At 36.8% G+C, this 23,910-nt stretch overlaps 1 protein-coding gene across 3 annotated transcripts in view; it reads left to right on the forward strand.

Moving 5' to 3' along the window:
- Nucleotides 1–23,910, forward strand: part of NRXN3 (neurexin 3) — a 686,791-nt gene that overhangs the window by 558,053 nt on the left and 104,828 nt on the right. For all 3 annotated transcript variants that reach the window (XM_079309900.1, XM_079309899.1, XM_079309901.1), the window contains one exon: nt 19,030–19,119. In XM_079309900.1, coding sequence (XP_079166026.1) covers nt 19,030–19,119 — 90 coding nt within the window. The remainder of the gene's footprint in view (nt 1–19,029; nt 19,120–23,910) is intronic.

A 23,910-nucleotide genomic window follows, 5' to 3' on the forward strand; every position in this document is an offset into this window, starting at 1 on the left:
GTAATTTTGGACCCAGATTTCAGGAAGAGGAAGTATCTGACTTGTTTTGGTTTTGGTTAAAATGAAACCCATAAAATTTGAGACAGTTTGCAGAAATTTCGAGAGTAGTTAGAAATAAATCTTCTGTCTTTACACAGAACTGGGATACCTCAGTCCTTAAGTTTTCATTAGTTCTTATGCAAGACAGGGTTTTTTTACTCTGTTTGCTGTCTTTCCTTGCAAAGAAATACTTTGTGTGATGCCAGATGTATAGTGTATGTCAAAACCAGCCTGATATTCCTGTTCATTCATCCAACTAAATTAAAAAAAAAAAAAAAACAAACAAAACAAAACTGGGTGAAAAGAAGCTGTAAAGTAACACTATCCATGACAAAAGAATAAAATCTTTTTGAAGTTATGTTTTCAAGGAGAAGATTAAAGGGAAGAAAGCAACAGGTAGGAAGGAGCTTCATTTAAAGAAACGTGCGATCTAGTAAGATAAGTGTAGCCTGGATTCTTTAATGCATTCTAGAAACAAGAAATAAGACAGTATTAAACAACTGGATTATTATCAGGATTCATTACTTCATCCAAAAATGTACTTTATGGATGAAATAATGAATCCTGATATTTTATATTTCCCCCCCTTATCATTTGCAAGTTATCTCTCAGTGTTCTTGTAGTAGTTTTTGTCCATTCAGATTACACTATTCTGCAGGTTTTTTGCTATGGATAAAAGAAAAAAGGGTTTCATCCTCTATGCCCCTACTTCATTCTATCTCAGAAGTACAATTTCTGAGAGGAAGTTGTATTTCTGGGAAAGCTAGAGTTAGCTCTTGGCAGCAGAACTGACTGCTCTGGCAGGTAGTGTGGCCAGATAAGTGCATACTTATAAAACAAAAAGTTGATTCTGAGACCTTGATATCTGTGCTGGGATTTTCTTTCAGAGTAGTTCCAGTTCCAAGGATTGAATGTTCCTGAACTGTTGGGCATATCTTTTATTTATTTTTTTTTTTCAATTTCTTTTAAAAGCAATCCAATTTGAACTACTTCTTTGTTAGTCTATGTGAGACAAAGTCTTTGTCTAAAATAACAAGCTTTCTAGAAAAGGTCAAAATGATAGTGGTTTAGATTCTCCTACCTATCTAAAATGTGAAAGGCATCAACCTTGCCTTACTAAAATGTATTTCTTCATTTCCTTGGTGTACAGATTTGAAGTGGCTTGATTGTGCCATGCATTTTATATGAGATAGGGGGGGGAAACTGGCTAAGTTCTTACTTGCTTCTTTCAATAATTTTTCTAGCTAACTGAAGGAGTACTGAAGGCTGCTAGAAGCAGGACCCCTCTCAGTTATCTAACAAGGAACTTGGTGTCTGGGGAGGTCTCTGCTGGCTGGAACCTAACCATTGCTATTCCAGTCTATGAGAAGGGCTGTTAACCGAAAGGTTGGTGGTTCGAGCCCACCCAGGGACGCCAGGTGTCCCAGTCTGGGGTTCCTCCTCTGCCCCGAGATCACCCCAGAGGGACACGAAGGGTGGTTCAAAACCTGGTTTTCCCCGAAGCTGCCGAAGAGAGACTGCCGGAGACGGTTTTCTCTTTTTCCAAGGACAGTTTATTGTTTCTTATCTCTGGGACACTTTGCCTGGCCAGCAGCGGTCTGCTCAGCCTGGCATCCATGGTGGAATTTGCCTGGTCAAGGCAGGGCTTATCTTCTATAGTTAGTACTACGTATTACATGTTTACAAAATTTTACCAATACAATACAATTTTATTAAATGGTCCAGCCCTGACCCCAACCAATCCAAGAGGCCAACGTGTCACCCAACATGGATGACATGGAGAAGAAGGAGGAAAAGGTGTCCACCCCCCAAATTCTCCATCTTGGCCACGTGTCCCTTATCATAAACATTCAAGAAAACCTATTTATCTACACTCTAACATTCTAATTTACACTCTACTCATCATTATTTTCTGTGTCTCTTCTCTCAATGTGGGCAGATTCTCCCAAGGAGCCAAATCCAGCCCCTGCAGCTCCTGGGCAGCACTCAGGGGTCTCTGAGGGGTCTGCCAGGGGGGTTTTTGCACCCCCAAAGGAGCCAGGGAAAAACCCTGGACTCCCACACCCTCTCAGTTATCTAACAAGGAACTTGGTGTCTGGGGAGGTCTCTGCTGGCTGGAACCTAACCATTGCTATTCCAGTCTATGAGAAGGGTGTGAGAAACAATACAGGTAGCTTACAGACCTGTTAGTCTAAACTAGGATCCTGGGAAAATTATGAAGGTTATACTGTATGCAATTGAAAGGCATTTAAAGAATAATGCAGTCATAAACATGGGTTTACATGGGGAATGTTCCATTTAACTAATTTTATGTTTTTCTATGGTAAGGTCACCTGTTCCATGGATGAAGGGAAGGTGATGGATGTAGTTTTTCCTGGATTTTAGTAATGCTTTTGGAACCATCCCTCAAAGCACCATCCAAACAAGCTATCCAGCTGTGGGATGAGCTGTGCACAGTGAGCTGGGTTAGGAGCTGGCTGAACAGCAGAGCTCAAAGGGCTGTGCTGGATGGGACTACATCTGCCTGGCACTGTGGTCACAGAGCTGTTCCTCAGGGTTCAGCTCTAGGGACAGCCCTGTTCAATATAGTAATTTTTCTGTGCTAAGGTCACCTATCTCATGGATGAAGGAAAGGTAGTGGATGTAGGAAGTTTGCTTATGAGACTAAACTGCAGTGTTGACCCCCTTCAAAGGACAAGTGGTCTTGTAGGGGGTTCTAGCTGGATGGGAGCATTGGACTATGATTAATGGGATAAAACTAAAGAAGAAAAAAATCTGGATTGTGCAGAACCTTACCTGGGGCAGAATAACACCTGTAAGACATTATTAGGAATTAGGAGAGGAGTGGCTGAAGAGCAGCCCTGTAGAAAGGGATCTGGGTGCTGGTGGGCAGCAGCTGAGTGTGAATCATTTGTGGACCCTGACAGTGAAAACAGCTAACCACGTCCTGGGGTGCATGAAAACCAGCACAAACAGCCAGGCAAAATAAGTGGCTGTCCTGCACTATTCAGCTCTGGTGTGGTCTCACCTCAGTGAGACTCACAGTAGTTCCCTACAATTTGAAAAGGATGTGAACATCCATGAAAATGTCCAGAGGACAGCAACAAAGCTGGTGACAAGGCTGGAAGGTGTGTTCCATGGAGAGTGGCTAAGGACTTTGGGGTTGTTGAGTTTGGAGAAAAGCAGGCTAGGGGTGATATTGCCTGTTACAGCTTTCTGAGGAGTGGAAGCAGAGATAGGTGCCGAGCTATTTTTCCATGGTACATAGTGATGGGACATGTAGGAATGTTTCAAAGCTGTGCTAGAGGAGGTTCACAATAGATCTTAGGAAGCATTACTTTACTGGCAGACTGGTCAAATAGAACCATTTCTCTAGAGAGATTGTCAGCAGGGCTCATGCCCATGAGTATTTAAGAGGCATTTGGACAATGCCCTTGAGAATATGCTTTGTCTTTTGACTGAGCTAGATAATCATTGTAGCTACTTTCCAAATATTCTAGTCTAGTCTAAACTACTTGCTGACAAAGAAATAGAGAACATCAGGCAGAGGTTATAGCTTTGTGTTTAAATGAAAGCTGATGCACCAAAGGCTGTAGAAAGAATCTCATGGCTGTCAGTTTTTCTAAATTTTTTTCCACTTTATGATCTCTTGTCCTTGAGAAAATTTTAGGATTTTGAGACATGTTTTGGGACACTGAAATGATATAATACATGTCTATAACATAGGAAAAGTAGATGTATTTTTCATCTTCTTAACTGCTGAGAATTAATTATGGTGCTGGAAAAAACTGGAAGTAATTGTGTTTGTCTTGGTAAGATTGAAAGGTTGGTTTCATCTTATTCTTCCTTTAGGAAAAGTATTCTATGATTAAAAGTATTGGGATAATTGGAATGTAGCATTTTTTGTACTGCTGTTACCCATTTGATACTTCTATAAAATGCTGAATATTTCTCAGTGAGATGATGCTAACTCTTCCCTGCTTGCATGTTTTTGTTTTTTTTTTTTATTGTAGCAGATTAGAATACTGGTTGCAGCCTAATAAAATTAAAAATATCTATTTCAATTTTTTTTTCCATAAATACCCACCCAAACTTTTTGTAGACACTTTAAAAAGGAAGCCATCCAGTAGGAGAACTTAGCCAGCATCAGAGATTTTAAAGAAAATTCAAGGTAGGGAAAGCGAAGCATGAAGCTGTGAGAATAGACTGAATACTGACTGAATAAATGTGAAATGGAAAGGGTATTTTATAAGTGAGGAACCTGAACTTGGTTTTAGTAGTAAGTGTTGCATGGCACCCCACAGTCCATGATGGGCACTATTTAAAGTTTCTGTGAAAAACAGAAAAACAGATTTCCTTTCCAGAGATGTGGATGTCCACAGATCCAGCTATCTTACTTAGGGTTCTCAGTATCACTAAAAATGGTTCTACCCATCTCTATAAATAAAATTCTGAGTTTTACACAATTATGACTATTGAATGAGAATTCATAGTCTGCTTTGAAACGTACTTTCTTGTCCCACTCAAGCCATTTATTACCTTTCCCTTGTTATTTTCAATCTCCTTCCACAACTGGCATGATATTTTTGTTCAATTAAGTCTGTTTCCCACATCATCCCTTTACTGAAGGAACTTTTCTCTTCTCTTCTCTTCTCTTCTCTTCTCTTCTCTTCTCTTCTCTTCTCTTCTCTTCTCTTCTCTTCTCTTCTCTTCTCTTCTCTTCTCTTCTCTTCTCTTCTCTTCTCTTCTCTTCTCTTCTCTTCTCTTCTCTTCTCTTCTCTTCTCTTCTCTTCTCTTCTCTTCTCTTCTCTTCTCTTCTCTTCTCTTTTCCATTATTTCTGGCTTTATTTAGTTTTTATCAACAACATTTTCTTTCTCTCCCTCTGTGATTTCCCAGCCTTGAGATAAATAGCCTTGTATCTTACAAGCTAAATACAATTACTGCTATCAAAACTGGAGTCTTTCTCTCCCTGTAAATGTCTCTTGGAAGCTGATAAGCTGTTCAAAGCAAACTGCAGGCTTCTGCCTAATCCTGAGATTAAACATAACCACCCAGAAGACAGCAAGAGATAATTGAGGAGGGGGGACTGGGGGAAGCAGGCAGGAGAGGAAGAGAAGAGGAAAAAGTGAGATCCTCTCCTGAGATATTAAGAGGACATACAGAAAGCTCAAGGTTATTTGTAAAGGAATTACACAAAACACAAAAGAGCTTGTTATGATGAGGAATTTCCTCAGATAATGCAGTGGTTGTTGCAGTTGTTAAAGAAAAAATTTAGCAAGGATTTGTTTGATGTAAAGCATACAGGGACTCCCACCCATGACTGCTGATTTTTATATATTCTCCCCATCTTGTCCTTGAAACAGAAGGTCTTACAAGATTGTATCCAGATTCTTTGTGCATGCTAGAGTTCATCTCACTGGATTTATTGCTGAACATGGGGAGACGTAGATTTCCCAAGACTGAAGCAAGGGACTGAGCTGATTTCTCTGTTTTGCTACTTGCTGTCCAACCTGGGGAATAAGAGTGCCTTTAACTGTGGAGAAATAGTGTGTGATATCTGTATTAGCCTTCACTTTAAAAGGCAGAATTACTGAACGTTAAGAGTTTTTATGAGTCAGCCCAATACTGTTGAAAAAAGCAGCCTTATTTCTGGATTTTTTTTAAATCAATGCATTATAGTTTTCCCTTTCTGTAATTTTTTTGCATCTTCTGTTTCTGAAAGCTTGTCTTTTTTTAAATATTATCAATAGGATATTACCTCTTCCAACTTTTCTTTATTTAATTTATAATTTATTAGACAGGGGGGAAAAAAGGTAAGTTTAGATGATCTAATAATAACATCACTGGGGAAATTAGGAAAAGACTTTATATCCTTTCTTCACTGACATGTGAACTGATACAAGTAATATGTAACATTGCAATTATTAGTTCTTGTGAGCTTGGTGATGCAAAGTGTAATGCTGATTGTGAAATTAACAGAAATACTCAAAAGTAGAACTAAGTGAGTCGTTGCAACAAGTTCTTTCTAAGTTTGTACTCACAGTACCTCTACATGGCTCATGGTACCACTTCAGTGATTTACTAATGTTCAAATGTACAAATGTAATGGAGCCTTCTTAGAGAAAATTCCTAGTTCTCTGTGCTTTGAGAGATCCAGAGTCTGGGTCCTCCTACCCCAAATTCACTCTGTGTCTTGCAGAATGATTTTGACATGTCATTTCCTCTTCTTTGCACCCTTCAACTCTCAGCAAAAACTTTGGCTTCTGCCTTCTTGTCTTCCTGCAACAATCTCTTCCTTCCCTCAGACTCAAGGTTATTATGACCTCCTTTTCACTTCTGAAACATTGCTTCTGAAGCCAAGGCAATAGTAAGAAGTTTGGCTGAATCCAGTTGTGTGCATGAAAATGCACATGGATCTTGTGCTGGATGACTTGGAGTCATTAATAAGATGTGTTACTTGATCTACATGCTGAAAGGATTTTTTTTTTCTTGGTGCTACCAGATCCCACTGTGGTGTTAATATTTTCCTATCCAAATGTCCTTCTGAGTGGGCAGTGAGTAAGGAGCAAGAGAAACTGGTTTTTGATTAGCCCTGTAGGCTGAATGCAATCATCATTCACATGGTTCTTGTCACATATTTTTTGTGGATTTCGACTCTTCATATTGTACTCGTTTTGTGGAACTTAAATGAGCTCTCAGATGCTTCCTATCAGCATGAATTGGAGACAGCATATAAAGTGCCTCTGACAGATTTACTGCATTTCATAATGAGCCTAAAACATATAAAAAGACAGGGTTAATAAAACAGAATTGGAGAAGCACATTTTGAAGGCAGTACTGTGACATATGTTGAAAGATCTGCCAAGAGGGATGATTAAAGCATGACAAGTTGATGAAATCAGGAGTTGATTGTAGCTTGTCACTGCAGGGCCATAGCATCTATAATATATTTATACAATTGAAAAACTGATAAATATGGCTACCTGATATGAACACTCAAGTTTTGTTCCCCTGTATCCACTGATATATAAACCTCCATACATGAAGTCATCAACGAACAAACATACTTTGGAATTTGTGCAAAAACACTCATGTTAATGCATATGTTTCCATACTGGATGATAGGATAGAATCTGACATGACATAAAAGTTACATAAATGTTGCACTATGCTTAGAGCTTAACTTTGTGTACTTTGTGTTTTGCTTTCCCACAGCGAAAATTAAGTTGTGCTTTATTTCTGATTTGTCCCATCCTCAAAGAGTTTTATGGAAGTGTTGTAGGGTTTTTCTGTCTTCCAAATTCTGTTTTTGAGAACAGAAGAGAGAAAAGACAGAAAACAAACAAAGAGTTGTTATATTGTGGCTTCCAGTATCCATTGCTCCTGTTTTGTTTCTTAAAACTGATCTCAGCTCTTGTAACACACTGTATTGAGTCTGAGTGAGCTGTAGTTTTACTTCACCAAATACCTCAAGTCCATGTGAGTGGCAGTCTACTAAGCACTGGAATTTGTCAGCTTGGCATCAAGAAAGAGGGAAATGCATGGGTCTTTATGAAGATGTGTAAGGTAAAAAACGCAGAACATAAAGTACAATATGATTTAACAGCAATAGGGTTGAAAGGAGTTTGCCCAAGAAGTAAACACAGAAAATTATCTTCATGAAGTATCCATGACCAACTAATGCCCACCCAGGATTCCACTGCTAGTCATTGAGATCTGTGAGAGGGGAAAGGAATATTCTTCTGTAGTAGTCTTTATTACTGCTACATAACAATCACATAGAAGTTGTTCTAATATGCCAATAGTTTAATTTAGCCAAAATACTTGTTTATAGCCTAGATAAATAAAATATTACCAGAAAGTACTGATAGTTTGAGGAAAAGTTTTTTTGGTGCTGTCCAAAAAGCCAGACATGTATTATATTTTTTATATGTTCAGCTGTTAGCTGAATTGGTATAGCAGCACTCTTACACCTTCCTAAATCAGACTAGATGTCCAATATGTCAAATCTGGAGATGAATACCAAATACTTCAGAAGAAAATTTTCTTTAATGGTCAAAATGACACTTCTTTCCAAGGGTCCTGGATTGGGATTCTATTCTGTCTTCTCAGAGCCTGATTGTTCATCTAATCAAGCTTATTGAGTCTGAGACCTGTCAAGTGTCTGATGCTCCAGAGAATTACAATAACCCACCATGGCAACAACAAAAATACTCCCTGAAAGATGTCCTTCTAAAAAAATTGCCCTACTTTTGCATTTTGTTTATGATCTGAAATATGAAGTCAAATAAGCTGTATGTATAATATCTACAGTAATTACATTTGTATTTCTCAGTTGGAAAGCAAATGGTTCCTTTCTTTTCCCTCATTAATTTATTCAGGAAGACATGATTGTGTGGAAATACTCCCACTTCTTCTGCAGCTGGAGAAGTTACTTTGCTGCATTGTGACCCCACTGCTCAGCCTAATTTAAACCATAACAAACCAAAACCTAGGTAATTTAGTAGGATCCATAATTTTTCTCTATTCCTCTGATTCTTTTTCCATTGATGGTATTGATTCTCAAATCTCAGTTCTTTCCTCTTAGCTTAGTTCTATTGACTAGGGTTCTTTGCAAGATAAATTCTTGCTACACAGAGTGAACACCTAGGAAAAGTTGCATTAACCTTTGTCAGTGGTACTACAGCATAAGCTGAAACTCATGAAGAGATGAGCTTTATGATTTCCCAGTCCTGGATTTGCTTTATTTTAGCACTTAAAATATTCCAAGATACAGTATCTATAGGGCACTGATGTATCTTTCTGCCTAGTTGTTCTCACCTTCTCACCTGGTATCTGATTTAAGAACCCTGGGCTGAGGAGTATCCCTAAGTATTGGTGTTGCATTCATATACTTACCACAGGCCTTTGAGTCACAGTGCTTGAAAACAGATACAATCCATGTGTTTTCCCATGTATTTTTTTGCCCCCCAGCCATTTTCCACTAATAGTAATTACATACTAAGACATATAGGGTATATTCTGATAGCTTGGTCTTCCCAACAATTCCATGCCAAAGTATAGAGCTGTTCACACAGCATGTGTATCCTGACTGAATCCTCAGATATTTTGAGCTGTTCTCATCTGTTTGTGTCCATTGCTCCATGATTCTGTGAGGTCCAGGTACCAAGCATAAACCTTATCAACTGTTATTTCTGGTAAATTTCTCCTTTGCTGACATAGGATTAATTAGAATCATAGAAGGACTTGGGTTGGAAGAGACCTTTAAGATCATCTAGTTCCAAACCCCCTGCCATGGGCAGGGACACCTTCACTAGACCACATTGCTCAAAGCTCCATCCAACCAATTGCTTCAGCCATAGCAAACCATTTGATGATACATCAAATGCAGCTGTCTAATGTAGTGGAGAAGGATGGAGAAATATTTCTCAGATGGAGACTCGGGGTAAAAAGAATCCTGCTGCACAGCACAGTGCAGTGAGTTCCCAGACATTAATATATTTACGTTTCTCTCCTGGGATAGTTCTATTTCAGTTCTCATGGTCAAATAGAGTTTTTATGTTTTATTTCTTGTCTCTCTCTCTCCCCAACTCTCCTTCTGTCCCTATCTCTCTCTCATAAACACACATGTGTGCACAGTAAGAATGAGCAAACAAACATCTGTCCTGAGGGATCACAGGCTTGAACAACTTTGTGCTTTTCTGATCACATTGCCTGCAGAAAGAACAGTGCCAGCTGTAATCCCAGGTTGACATGCTGACATGCAGTGACAGAAGGGGTTTATGCATCCACATCAGCCTTCTCCCTGCTTGCTAAAGGCACTGGAAGGCATGAAGTCATTAAAATCCAATGCTACAATCTGAAGTAGAGCAACTGTGTGAAAGGATGGTCAGAAATGAAAGGGGCCAGTCACGGAACTGGGAGTCAGAAGTTTATGCATCCCAGCTTTGTGTTTAGAGATGCCTTTCTCTGTGATCTTGGGTAATGCTTTTACCCCTCCACAGCTCAGTTTTTCCCATCAGTAAACTGAGGATAAAGCTCCAATTATCCTTATATTTGGTGACTTAGAAAATAATCTACAATTCACTGAACATGGCAGCCTTTCTGGGTCAGTGGATTTGCATCTTTGCTATTTATTGAGTACCTGGTGCTCTTGGTCATGGCACAATTTTGTGAATAGCATCTGTCTTTAAGAAGACTTATTGGGTTACCATAGAATCCTAGAATTGTCTTTTCCTTTTTTAAAACTGATGCAAACAGAAGAATTGATTTCATGATTTGTAGCAATTATAAATGGGAAAGGTCTGTTTGCTCTCATTTATTTAATTCTGTAATAAACTGATATCCCCCACTGCTTTTTCAAGTAAAATTTTAAATAATTCAAGAATTTCCCTGAGGATATGGTAGCACTGTCTAATATGCAATCTTGATAGGAAGTGCTTCTTAATAAATTTCTTCTTTCATCAGTTTCTTACATGCTTTTAATTATTTCCTGGCAGTCACCCTAGAGATCTTGCCCCTTCCATAGAGTTTTTGCCATTCAGTTATTTGTAATTGGTTAGCTTTCCAGCCCTCATCAGTGACATTTGACTAAGGACCTTATAGGCATTGCTCTCATTATTATTACTGACTGATCAGCTTCCCTACAGTAGCACTGTATTAATGGGAAAGGACTTCACATGCTCTCTCTATTTGTGCATTTAACTCCTCATATCTCCCAAATAATATGTGCCCAGGGAAATAAGATTCAGAAACATCTGAAGGTTTCTAGTGGAGTCAATCCAGCTCCACAGTTACCAGCACCAAGGCAGAGACAGCTGGTCTGCTGGAACTGAGCTGCTCTAGTTTGCAGGGCTGTGGTGGCAAGCCACTGACCCTTCAAGAAGCAGGTTTAAAGCCACGAGTTTTCTTCCTTTAGATCATGCACCCTACACAGGCAACTGTGCTGTTTTCAGAGTCACATTGCTCCTGGAAACAAATAGGTACACTCATGCAGTTCCAGTGCCTAACCCCAAATATGTAAATCAGATTAATGTTTCTCTGTCCTGTCTTTGCCTAATGCATAAAACAGATAAACAACCTCTAGATAAATGAGAGTTAATAGAATTTAAAGTATCAATAAAAATAAAGTGGGTTTGGTATTTGATTATTGCTGCTTGTTCCCACTGGGCAATATAAATCACATCCTTACCTTTCACAAGGGAATAAAGAAGTGGGATGTGGGGACAATAGCAGTGGATTTTATTCCAATCTCTAATTTCTTCCTGCAAAATGATTTTTTTTCTTGCTTTAAATGGAAAGATCAATATGTAGTTTTCAGTTTTTCTTTAATAGACACTTCAGCCTTGGCTGTCTGACATGGGGCTCAATTTGGATCTGGTCAATGAAAAAACCACAGTAATTTACACATTCCTTATAAAACATTTCAAACATCTAGTAATGTAGACACCCAAATTGTTTAATATTTTTCCAGAGGTTGAACTGGTAACTGCTTTCTCTGTGCTATACACTAGTTCAGTTTTCCAGCATAGCTCAAATGAGAACTAAAGCAAACTCCTTTTATTTCATGCCCATGGCCTCAGTTTCTGTGCTGAAGTGATTCAGCATGTGCACATATAAAATAGGATCTGAGTGGCATTTTTCACAATATTTTTTTTTCTTCTGAATGCTTGGAAAGGTTTGATTAACCTTCTTCCACCTTTGTTAGTCTGAGTTTTCTTTCGTTTTGCTCCTATTGTGCTTCTGTGTTAGGTTGTCGAGGGTAAGGCACTTATTTTCTCAGTCATCCAAAACAGGATTGAAAGACTAATCTAAGGGAGGTTGAAATGTTACTGATCTTGTCCTGGGGCAGAGCATTGAATTAGATGACTTCTTTAAGTCTTTCTTAGTCTTACTAGTATCATTGTGGTCCATGTTAGCTGTACCTCCTGCACAAACATTTAAACTCCTATCTCCTAGTTTTCTTCTGAATTCCCAATGATTTTGGCCTGAATGGAGCTTTACTTTGAATTAGAACCTCAAGTTTTTTAGGCTAAAAAAGATCTGATAAAATAGAGAGTGGTGGCATTGTAAAGCTTTTGGTTGAGGCACTAGAGACTTGGTTAACAGTTCCAGTTGCCTGAATAACTTTTACTGTTGGGGTCTTGCTAATTCTCTCTCATATTTTTAGTACTTATATTACTGAGACCTTGTTGTTTCTTGTCATGAGGGCAGTGAGCTAAGGAGGGTTGCAGTGTGAAGGTCAGCTTTTAACTCCAGTCCACAGTGAGATGAACAGAATAAGAGGTGTTGCTCCCAGCAAACAATGTGATCAGAGGGAATTGAAGATAAAGTCAAGGGCATCCAGGACTAAGGGGAAAATGAGGACAAGAAATAAAATGAGAACTCAATAGCAAAAGATGCAACTTTATTGAACAGTGAAGGCAGAGGAAAAAATATAATATCCAAGAACTGAAGCAAAGCTGAACAATGCTATGACTTGTCTATTTTTCAATTCACTCCAAGGAAATAAAATCCCAAATTTGAATTAATTCTCTATAGTGCTTCTGTAATACAGGGCAAAACTGAAGCTTTACGTGAATTTTTAGAGGGACAGCTTGTGATAGCTAGAAAGATTCCAGATCATCTGCCTTATAATTATTTTGTTTAGCATGGCCATCCTGTTTCATTTTTGTATAAGTCACATCTGTGGTTTCAGGTTTGAACGTTTTTCAAGTGTTTTCTAAAGCCACAGTAAGGAGAGATTTTTTACATGTTTGGATTTTAGTGCAACCATTCCCTGTGTTACATAACATAAACCACAATATGGTCTTACTGTAACACAACAAAATAAACATCTATACATAAACAGACCTGATGCTAAAACTTGATTGTAAGTGTTATTATTCCTTTATGATGTATAGAGGAAGGTCTACTCTTAAAAATAGATTCTAATCCTTACTAATAGACTTGTGTCAGTTTTCTAATTGAATACAAGCTATGAACAAATAGTGGTTGTACTTTATAGTATTTAAAACAAAATATGTACTTAAGGAAATGTGAAAATGGGGCAATTCAGTATACTGTGAGTTTTTAAATGCAGCTGCCTGAAAACAGAAGTGGTTAAAGAGGCTCAGTCTGCCAATCACAAGCACACTTTGAAAACTTTTCTTGTTTATCAGAGAGGGAAATGGTAGCTTCTCCATGATGCATGCCAGTCTCCTTTTCCAGGGCACACAGCATCAGCCCTAGGGTAGTTTTGGTCTTGGATTGAACTGAATCAGTTTATGTTAGTAGAGCATTTAGCCATCAAATATACAATTTTCATGCTGCAGCAGGCTACTTCTCTCCCATGATGATGTCAATTAAGTGAGTGTAAATCTTAGTGAGATTATGGGCATCCATAAAATCTCAAAGGGAGCTGGCATTAAGGGCTGCTGGGTGAACTGAGCTATCAAACACTAGCTGTTTACAAGCCTTCTTCCTACTGAAATTCCATCTACAGGAAGGGGGAAATGGTGGAAATATTTTAAAGCTTGAACATTGATCTCAAGATGTTTCTTTAAATCATTACTATTACTGTATCATCTTTCACTTACTAACTGCTTATTAGATAAAATGTCTCATTCTTTTTAGAGACTGAAGCAAGACATTCTGCTTCATAGAACAGCCTTTGACAATAATTTAGATCAGATGAGTGTTTTTTTTTATGGTATTCTTTTCAGCATCTTCACAGATTTGGCAACACATCAGGATGGAATAATATTCTACCTAAAAGCAAGTACTTTGTTTTTGCCCAGTGCAATTTGCTGGAACCTTTCAGTTTTTCTCTTTCACACCTAAGAGGTAGTAAATAATTATGATTGGTCTAGGCCAAGAAGCAAGATTTTTCAGAACTTCAATTTTCTTTTCCTTTCTTTGGCTTAATATTCTATTTTGGTTTAGAAATAAGCTTAATGCAATAAAGGTTGTTTGTTTTCTTAAAGGAACCATCATCAGAAAAGAGAAACATTTTCCAGCACTCAAGGGTTTTGGAAGAAAATTCTGCTTTGCCCATGGGCAAATTTAAACTGTGTTCCCTGGACTATTGCCCTTCAGAAAAAGTATTTCCCGTGGGAATTGCCAGTAGTGATCAGCACAAGCAAATTCTTTTGATTTATTTTTTTCTATTTTAGTTTGGTCTAAATTGAAGATTATCTAAAGCTGAAGTTCAAAGTGAATCTGATCTATTTATCAGTGTGGTCTGTGGAGCAGGGATACTGAGGGCTTCAGAAAAAAAGACAGAATACTGGCAACCAATCATATTTAACCAGTAGGCTCTTTTTTTTATGACTGGATTCCACATTTCCTTTGGAAAAAGAGGGACAATCCAAAAAAGCCCCCAAAACATAGAGCACTTCTGCCATATTTCTTATCAAAGTATTTGGTCCTCAGGAATGACCATGGTATTTGAAATATTTTGAATATTCAGGTTAATGAAGATTCAAGAATCTAGAAGATTTCAAAATGTTGCCATTAAAATCCTTGAGGTCATAAAATCTGATTGCTTATCAGTTTGTTGAAAAACTTAGGACATGCAGTGGAATTTCTATTGATTGTGCATGTAAGTCCTAAATGGCTCAAATTACTCCTTTTAATCCTAGTCTTCACAGTTGGCTTTAGAATTTTTACATGAAAAAGGAATAAAAATAGGCAAAATAATGTGTTTATGAGGCACAGTTCTTTAGAAGTTGTTGAGCAGATCTAAGTTGTATTGATATACAAGAATTTGTTATATGGGTGAAGGAAAAAAGAGGAAACTTATTTGAAATTAACCTTTCCTATTGGTACTTGAATAATTTAAGCAGCCAGAAGCTATGGGAGGAAAATATTTGGTAAATCACAAGTAGCAAAACCAATCAGTATGATTTTACTATAAAAAATTATATCCTGCAACCTTGGAGACCCACATTGATTCTGAATGCAGAATTATGCTGTTAGTGGTATTATCTGAAAGAAATTTAAATCACTCCATCTGAAGAACAGCCTGGAAAATTTAGACTCAAAAGGAAAAAAAGAGAGGATCTACATTACTTACATGAAAGGGTTGTTTGAATGTGTGTATCTTTCAACTATAGAAAGAAATTGCATTGAGGTCACAAAAGGATTGTTACTGGAAATGTCTGTGTATGAAGATGGACGAGAAACACCTTTAATCACATCTTGCCTCAGCTGTGAGAGGTTCAATAAGCTTCCTTCATGCTGAACTTACATTACTTACTTACATGTTGCAAACCATGATATTTCCTTTTTGAGCTCTCATATCAAATGTTGTATTTATTTTCTAAAGCGCAACTCCAAGTCAGTATTAATTTAGTAATTCTGTGGTTCTATTTGTTATATTTAATAACTATTCTAAGCACTTAACAATGAAAAAGTTGTTCTGTAGCTCACTGTTGTAATGGGGTATATGAGTCAACACATTCTCATGCACATGTTTTTAAAAATCATTCTTAGTTATGTCTGAAATAAAATTTAAAATGAAACCAAAAAAAGAATAGATCAGATACTAATGTTGCAATATAACCCTAATTGAATTTCTAATGCCCTTCAATTTTTCATCGCTTTTAAAGGTGTGACTTTTATATGTATTTTAATCTTGCTGAATATATCTACATAAAAACAACATAATTAAATTAAACCTGATTTTTTAAAAAAATGTTTTTAAAGATGTGGTGGGGAATAGTTGTCATTTCTGGCTTTCTTGAAGGTCTACAACTGTAAAAAACCAGTTTTTCTTTGTCAGGTCTTTTTTGATTGTCTCACTTTCTTTTTTTACCTTAGTCTTGTTGTCCTGCTCTTGTCAGATGCCCTATTTCAGAGGAATTTCAATTCACCACATTTTTTTCTTTTCTACAGTCAGCCTTTCACAGAGAGGAGGAAGCACTCCATGCCAGCCCCTGGCTGAGTCTATTGTGCTCCTCTGAACTTTCTCCATTCTGAAATATATCTCACTGCCACCAGTAAAAGGTTACTTATGTGCATACCAACACTGGATGAAGACAGTGGAGTTTCTTGATGCTTGTAAATAATGTTACAGAATTGCTTTGTAGCTATAGAAATGTGCCTGCCCATTAATAATATAATATCAATTCATTCATAGTCCTAGTTCAGAATAAACTCTATAAAATGCGGAACCCCCATTTCTACCAAAACTGTGTCTACCTCTATCACATACAATACAAAGAGTAGTAGCAGCCTCTTTGTAAGTGTTCAAGTCTGAGTTGAGAGAGAAATTTAGGTCTTTAAGTGCATTTGAAATGCCTCCTGAGGATTTTTCAGGGCCTAGTGCTCCTTCTTTGCATAAAAAAAAATAAAAATTAAAAATTAGGCACACTGCAACTAAACAAAAAAAATCCTAAAGGAGATGCAGAATTATTATGATTGCATTTATGAGATTTAGCTGTTTTGGTAGGCATGGATTAGTGTGTTGAGAAGAGGTCTAAGCTGAATGTCTTGCTAACTGATCTTAAAAAAGACATTGTTTTTGTAGCAAGCTTGACTTAATTTTGTTTCTGTTCTCCCCAAACCAATGGGTCTACTTCCCTGTCCTGTGAGTGTAAGCTTTCCTTAGGCTTAAATGAATGGCAGAATTTGCAGGAAAGGAAGCTGTCATTTGGGTTAAGAAATTGGAAAAACAACTGATCTGCACAACCTCAGCTTACATTTGTCTTCAGTTTATTATTAATAAACAGATCAAATATCATTGTTTTGTTAATATTACTGTCTCTTTAGCTTTAGGTAGAGTTTTTTCTTTGTTTTTGTTGTTTATATTAACTCAGCTCCTCTTTATCAACCTTTTCTTGGTTGCTGCATTGAACATGGTTCAAATTTCCTGTTTAGACTTAGGTATTCATAGAAGTACAAAACTGACTTTTTGGTGGTGCTGATATAAATTATGAGAGCTGAGAAGGTATTTAAAGGTAAATTCATGTCTGTAAATGACTCCAAGTCACCACAGTACATTGTTAAATATGAGTTGACAAATGACTGAATGTTTTCAATTTTATCTTTTCATTCTAGTTTCTCTGAGTAACCAGTTGTATATGGCAGGCATCTGAGGTGCAACAGAGAAACTGGAGCAATAATGTGTGTCAGCTGGTCCTTAATTAGATATGTCTACAGTGGGGAATAGCTGTTTCCCACAATTAATGTGTTATATGGAAGGTAAAAAGTAATTCAACTTTTCAGGAAGGTAATAAGTAATTGGGCCAGTTGTTCTTTAAATGCTTTTGCTTCTTTTTACCTGGTGCCCCAAATAAGCAGCAAGGCTCCTTAATGTTCATCATTATAGTTGGAGATGATAAACCAAATGCAAATTGCTGTTTTCCTTACAGTGGAGCTTACAGTGATATAGATGATGCTCTTATCTTAGGATAAGGTGATATGAATCCTTGTGGGACTGTATCTGGTGTGCTGCTGCAGAAAGTCAGCAGTTCCAGGATGCTGCTGGAGGGCACAGCTGTGGTCAGCAGGTACCTCACATGGACTGGCAGCATTTCTGAGCAGCAGCTATGCAGTAAAGATGATTGAGCACATGAGATTCACCTGTCACATTCCCTGCAGTCTGACAGTGTCTGCTCCTGACTGGCTGGACTTATAGGACTTAGTTTTTAACTATGTTTTTTTTTTCACTGGTGTCTCTTGACATTGAAAAATATTACAGAGTCTCTTTCAGAAAGTCAGATAAATATGAAGTTCCATTAGGATATTTATATGTGGGATTTTAAAGGTAATACTGCAAATTGTGCAGAGCAGTTGCTGACTTGGACCACTTTTTATTCAAAAACAAACTGGAGCACAACCTATCTACTGATTTTCTGCTTTTGGTAATATTACTTAAGTAAGGTGTGGGCTTAATCCTTTTTCTACAATATTATAATATTTCATGTAAAAAATGCACTTCTCTTATGCCTGTCTTTCTGAAAAGTTTTTGTAAAAATTGAACTTGAAGCAAAAACTAGAATTAATTGGAAAATGACTTCAGCTGAAGAAAATGAAAAAGCAGAATGATGGTACTTGTTCACTGTCATTCCTAGAACCATCAAACTGTGCTGCTCCTTTCTACTAAAGGTTCCATCTCACCTGTACAATTTTCCAGTAGCTAGGGAATTTGGAGAGAGGCTTTGTGTGAACCCTCTGTTCCTCTCTGTGCTGTGCAAGCAATAGGAGCTTTCCACCAAAGCACACTTTAATGGATGATTCTATTATCCATCAACATGGAACAATGAAACTGTAATTGCCAGAATTTACATTTTGTCTAATTATTTCTGCTTTTACTTAAATTAGTTTCTAAGCTTTTGTTTTATTCTGCCAACAGGCCCAAGTCTTTGGTAACTGAACAGAAGTCTTAATGTATTCTTAATTAACAGTTCTTCCTCTTTTCAAATTTTGTTTCTCTTTTTTCCTGTTTCCATTTTTAGGTGTTTGGGGTTTTTTTAAACTAATTCTATTACATCCTTTTGGCATCGATTTCTTATATTTTCTTCCTTATGCTTTTTTTTTTTCCTGTTTCCTGGGTTTCTAGTCCTAACACATCTTTTACCAGTACAAGAAGGTTTATCAAAGTATTACTAATTGACATACTGTGCCATGTCCATCTGTAATCAGATCCAGAGTCTGATCAAAATGTTTTAATTCGTGGCACTGAGTTCACACAAGGTCTCACGTCACAGACAAATTGCACATGCCTTCTTACCAATCTGGATAAACAAATACTCTGAGAAGAATCTGAGTTATATTTTTTGCAGGATTTAATTTATTTGACCTTCCAGAACCCCAGGCACTTGGATGTATAACTATTCTCCACTCTACTAAAGATAAATCTCTTTTCAAATATATATATATGTACACACATGCACACTTATTTATCTATAGCTAAATAAGGTCATAAAAAACCAAAAAATCTAGGATGTTTTAACTATTTCATTGACTTTACAGATTGTTTTTAAGCTGTTTTTTAAACTTTAAAGGCAACACTGATAGTGAACGGTTCCAAATGGTAAAACAGAAAATCCCCTTCAAATATAACCGGCCTGTAGAGGAGTGGCTGCAGGAAAAAGGTAACAGTCATTAAAACTTTCATTTTAAACCCATTTGATTCTAAACTCTCATTTTTAAAGCCTGCAAATAAATGTTTCTTAAATGATAATCGCCTGTGCTGCATAAATGACTGTTTTAATTTTCATTATAATTTGTGTCAGCTTCCACCTGCCATATGTTGATAAATCATGCTATAATACATTGCTATTAAAATGCAGTTAAAGGGACGAAATTCTAAGCTTGCTATAATAGTAATGACAAACAAGCAAGAATCCAGGAGATTATTTCTAAAAAAAAAAAAAAACCAAAAAAAAACAGTCAAGTGAAGAACAGTGAAGAGAAACAACATGTATTATGGCAATTTAACCACTGCATGATTTTCCTATTTTAATTTGGGCTTGAGCTACATTTATATATTTTTATTGAAATTTTCTTAATAGATTTTCAAATCTACTTGTTAAACCACTTCCTCTAAGTTGTTTTGTTTTTTTCTCATGAGTCTGATTAGCCACCATGGCTATGTATTTCCTAATTGTATTAAGATAATTAAATGATTTTTAAAAATGTTGTAAAGAAAACATTTTTATAACATTTTCATTTAAATTACAGTGAGGGAGACAGAGAAAATTATTGTTCTGTTGCTTTTTTGCTATGTCTGGAGTACTGTTTGAACACTCAAATTGTATTTATCTAAAATATGGATCAAATTCTTAGTCTAAGGCAGTGCTACTTAATTTTGTGGGTTTGCCTGGAGTAATTGGCTTCAGTTCAACAAAAAAACTTGTTAACATGAATAAGTCCAGATGGCTTGAGTGAAAGTTCTGCATACAGTCCATGACCTTTTGAAATGGGACTTGTGTCAGAACAGTAATTTTTTTTTGTCAGAAATTTGGAGAGGAAAAAAAATTCCTTGGATGTAGAACCTATTTTAAAAACTGTTGAATGTAACAGAATAATTTGCTGATTTCAGTAGGGCTTGAACTAAGTTTTTGGTAATACAGTGGAGTTTAAATCAGGAAGATCTCCCTCTATTACTGAATGTGGTATTAAAAAAACCCAAAAAGCACTGTAACTATCTCCTTGCCATGAAATCTAGACAAAGCAGAGCACAATCTTCTCTTGTTTCCATTTATGAAAGTACTGCTAATAAAAGGGGGTGACCTTTGAACTCAGATCTTGCATTTTCTGTGCTGATTTAGACTATGGTTATTAACGCATTTGCCAGGAAGGAAAACCAATCTCTTGTAGGACTGGAAAAATATAATTTATGTCCTGTTTTGAATTTCTAACCTCAGCTGAATTAACAAATTGATTTATCCAGTATGAATTAAGGTCAGGAAGGATGTGGCTAAATCCAGTCAAAATATTTTCATGTGAGGTGCCTGATCCTGCAAAGTGCTGTGTGCACTCAGTTCCTATTAACTTCAACGAGAGCTGGCAGTGTTGCTCACTTTTCAGATTTGGTCTACAAAGGTATAATGTTTAAAATTTAAGCTAAAGTATTAAGGAAATTAAGGAAAAAATATTTGTGTAAGCAAAATAGATATTTTTTTTTTTACAACCAGTATGTCATAAACAGTTAATTCAGCTAAATTGCAAATAAATTTTTTGATAACAATAAACAGAAAATGCTACTGAGTCTCAGTGGTTTGCCCTATTAATTTACAATATCAAACTAAAATAGATAAATAAAGCTTAACACTAAAAAGAGAATAATTTTGGTAAGTCTGAATTGCTAAAGTCCCTTTAACACTAATGACAATGATTGCCTCAACTTTGTTAAAACAGATGCATGTCTAATTCCTTGATGCAATTCATGTGCTTGAGAAACTCATCTTTTTTAGTTTTGGTTTGGTTGTGGGTTTGTTGTTTTTGTTTGGTTTTTTTTTTCCTTTTTGGTTTTCCACAAAATCTTTTACTTTATGTCTGAGCTTCTACAAGTTTGAGCTTAAAAGCATGCCAAAACACTTTCATTTGTAATCCATCCAGAAGTTTTGAAGTCTACCTTTTGTGGATATTGATGCTTTGTTAAAAGACAATCACACATGCACTAGAGTCTAAAGGAGACAGTATTTGAGTATTCAGGCACTCTCAATGCACTGTAAGAAGTTCAGCTAGAAGGATAGAGCTATGTATTTGCTAAAGTGAAAGGAAATTCAGTCTTTCCACTATGTGCCAGGGAATGACACTGTGCAGTGTAACAACTGAGACAATATAACTTGTTTCCTTCGTTCCGAGATAGGCATTTTCAGCAACTTAGGTACCACTCAAATTTAAAGAAATGTAAGAATGAGTAATTTATATAGAAGCTCACCAGCCTGCTCACCCATCTGGTCATCCATCTAACAATTAATGTAACGTGGAAGCCTTCTGTCAGAAGACTATATAAAGACAGTGAGTGAAAGGGTAGATTCCTGTCAAAATGGAGCAAGACAAACTGATGGATAAAGGAATAGATTCATGAAAGAGTTGGCATACAGAATAGCTGTCTTGCCCATGTGAGTTCTTGGCTTGGGTGAGGTAAGATGAAACACTTTTTGATTGACAATTTTGAATGCTATAGATTTGGTCTTCCTTTGGAACTGCTGTGTTATTCATAATAATGGAATGGTTCATTCTTGGAAAACAAATGTAACACATTATCTTTCTGAAGTGGCATCACTATTGGCTTTGAAGGGCTTTTAAATCCTATAAATTAGTTTAAAATAATATTAAGAGCACAGGTTTACAGTCTTGAACTGCATGAGTAATAAGCAAAATATGAAATGCTATTAACTTCACTGAGATTATATATGTGAATATAAAAAGAAGTGTTAGTCTTAAATTGTTCAACTTCAGTAGTCATAAATCCAGCAGATTTCCTTAGCAGAATACTTGGTGTCTGCTAAGGCACAGATGTTACCTGTTCTGCAATTGAATGAGCTAATAAAGACCCAGAAGCATCTCATCAAAAGGATTGATCCCAGAAGTACTTAATTATTCAAATCTCTCTTACCTGTAAAGTCTCCTTGATGCAAGTGACTGTACTTTTGAAGCAAGAACTATTACTGCAAATTAGGATTTGCAAAATCAGGCCCAAAATCTCTTCTAGTGCTACAGAAAAGTTATACTTCAGATTTCTCTGTGGTATTTTTAATTAGAATTCAGTTTTTCAAATGAAGAAGTCAGCGAGAGAGCAAACAAGAGCCTCAACTATTCAGGATACTTACAAAACACCTCATAATTTTTCTTTAGTATGACACTAATATAGCAGTAGGAAAAGTTCTCTGTGGAAAGAAAAAGGACTGCAGAATTGAATTACACACCCAGTAGAATTTACTAATGTAAATAGTTCCTCAATAAAATTCAGTGGCCAAATAAATTTTACTTAGGGGAAGTAAAGGCTTCAGCTAAATTCCATTGAAAGAATGATCAGAAGACACATATGGTGGCAGAATGAAGTGTATATTCTCTCTAAAGATTTTTCTCATTCCATTCATTTCCCTGGTGTCTTTACCATGTGCATGTACACCTGAGAGCAAAGAATGAGGAATTTCAGGTAGTAGGTGACTGCAACAAGTGATTGTTCTTTTAGCAAACACATTTTTAGTGTGGTTTCCAGCATTAACCATGTGGTGCAGTGCATGAATCCTGGTCTGGAAAACCGTTTCATAGTAAAGACTCCAAAATACAAATCAAAGTTCCTTTTTTTTTCTTTTGCTGAAATAGGGTCACCTCCTTGATATGTACTTTCTTTCAACATTAGAAGATGCAGATGAAGGCCCAGAGTTGGAGACAGTCTCATTTTTCCAGGCTTAATATACTGACTCTTCATTCTTGCAAATAATGCAAGAGATATGTCAGACCTGTAAAGCTATGCTATGAGCTTGGGTTAGAATAGTTGACATCCTGAACTGAGTCATAATCCTCTAGTACAAGTGAGAGAACCTGTCTCCTATCCTTTGGGAGCAGCAAAATTTTTTTTCTTACTCACCACCTTCCACCTTCTTCCCTTTGGCAAAAGATTAAAAAAGATGCTCAAATAAGTCAAGGGAAGAAAGGAATGGAAATGAAAATGGAAAACTGAACTGGCAGTTATCTTCCATCTGTTTTCAGGGATAACATCTCAAGATTAGTGAAATAAGTCCCTTTGCACATAAGTCCCTTCTTTACTCATCTTACCTCTACTCTTTGGCAATCTTACCATGAGTAAGGTGGGAAGAAGAGAGCAGTAGTGACATGTCCAAGTTTTAGGGGCAGGGACAATACAGACAGAGCTATAGTGCTAGAGGAAGGGAACATATTCAGAGAAGTGAAAATGGTGTAGTAAACTTCTTATAGCATATCCCTTAAAAAATACAAAGCACAAAAGGACAGAAAAGAAAAGCAGTCTCTGAGGACATGGTATGGGACAGGAGTTTGACCTTCTACAGTGTACAGTGCCATTTCCTCTAATTCAGACAGGAGCTAGGCTGAGAGAGGTTAATATATTAAAAATGCTGTTGCTGGGCCCTATTTTTGTCATAGATGAGAGTAAAGGTTATGCTTACATTCTGAGGATGTGTGGCTTCAGTGCATGTTTACTGATGTTTTAATATACATATGTTGCCTCTGGCAAGTTTAAAACCTCCCAAGATGCAGAATATGGCATCAGGTGTTTCAATACTTTCCAGGGGAAGGATACCCCCCCCCATTTTTATTTCTCATTTCTTATTTCTCCATCACTGCAGTTACTCCACCCTGATCAAATCCTAATTTTCCATTTACAAATCTGAGAGTGAGGAGCACAAGGGATGTGCAGCCCACTTCCACATGTCTGTGTGTTACACCTC

This window comes from Erithacus rubecula (genome assembly GCF_903797595.1).
Source record: "Erithacus rubecula genome assembly, chromosome: 6".
Taxonomy (NCBI): domain Eukaryota; kingdom Metazoa; phylum Chordata; class Aves; order Passeriformes; family Muscicapidae; genus Erithacus; species Erithacus rubecula.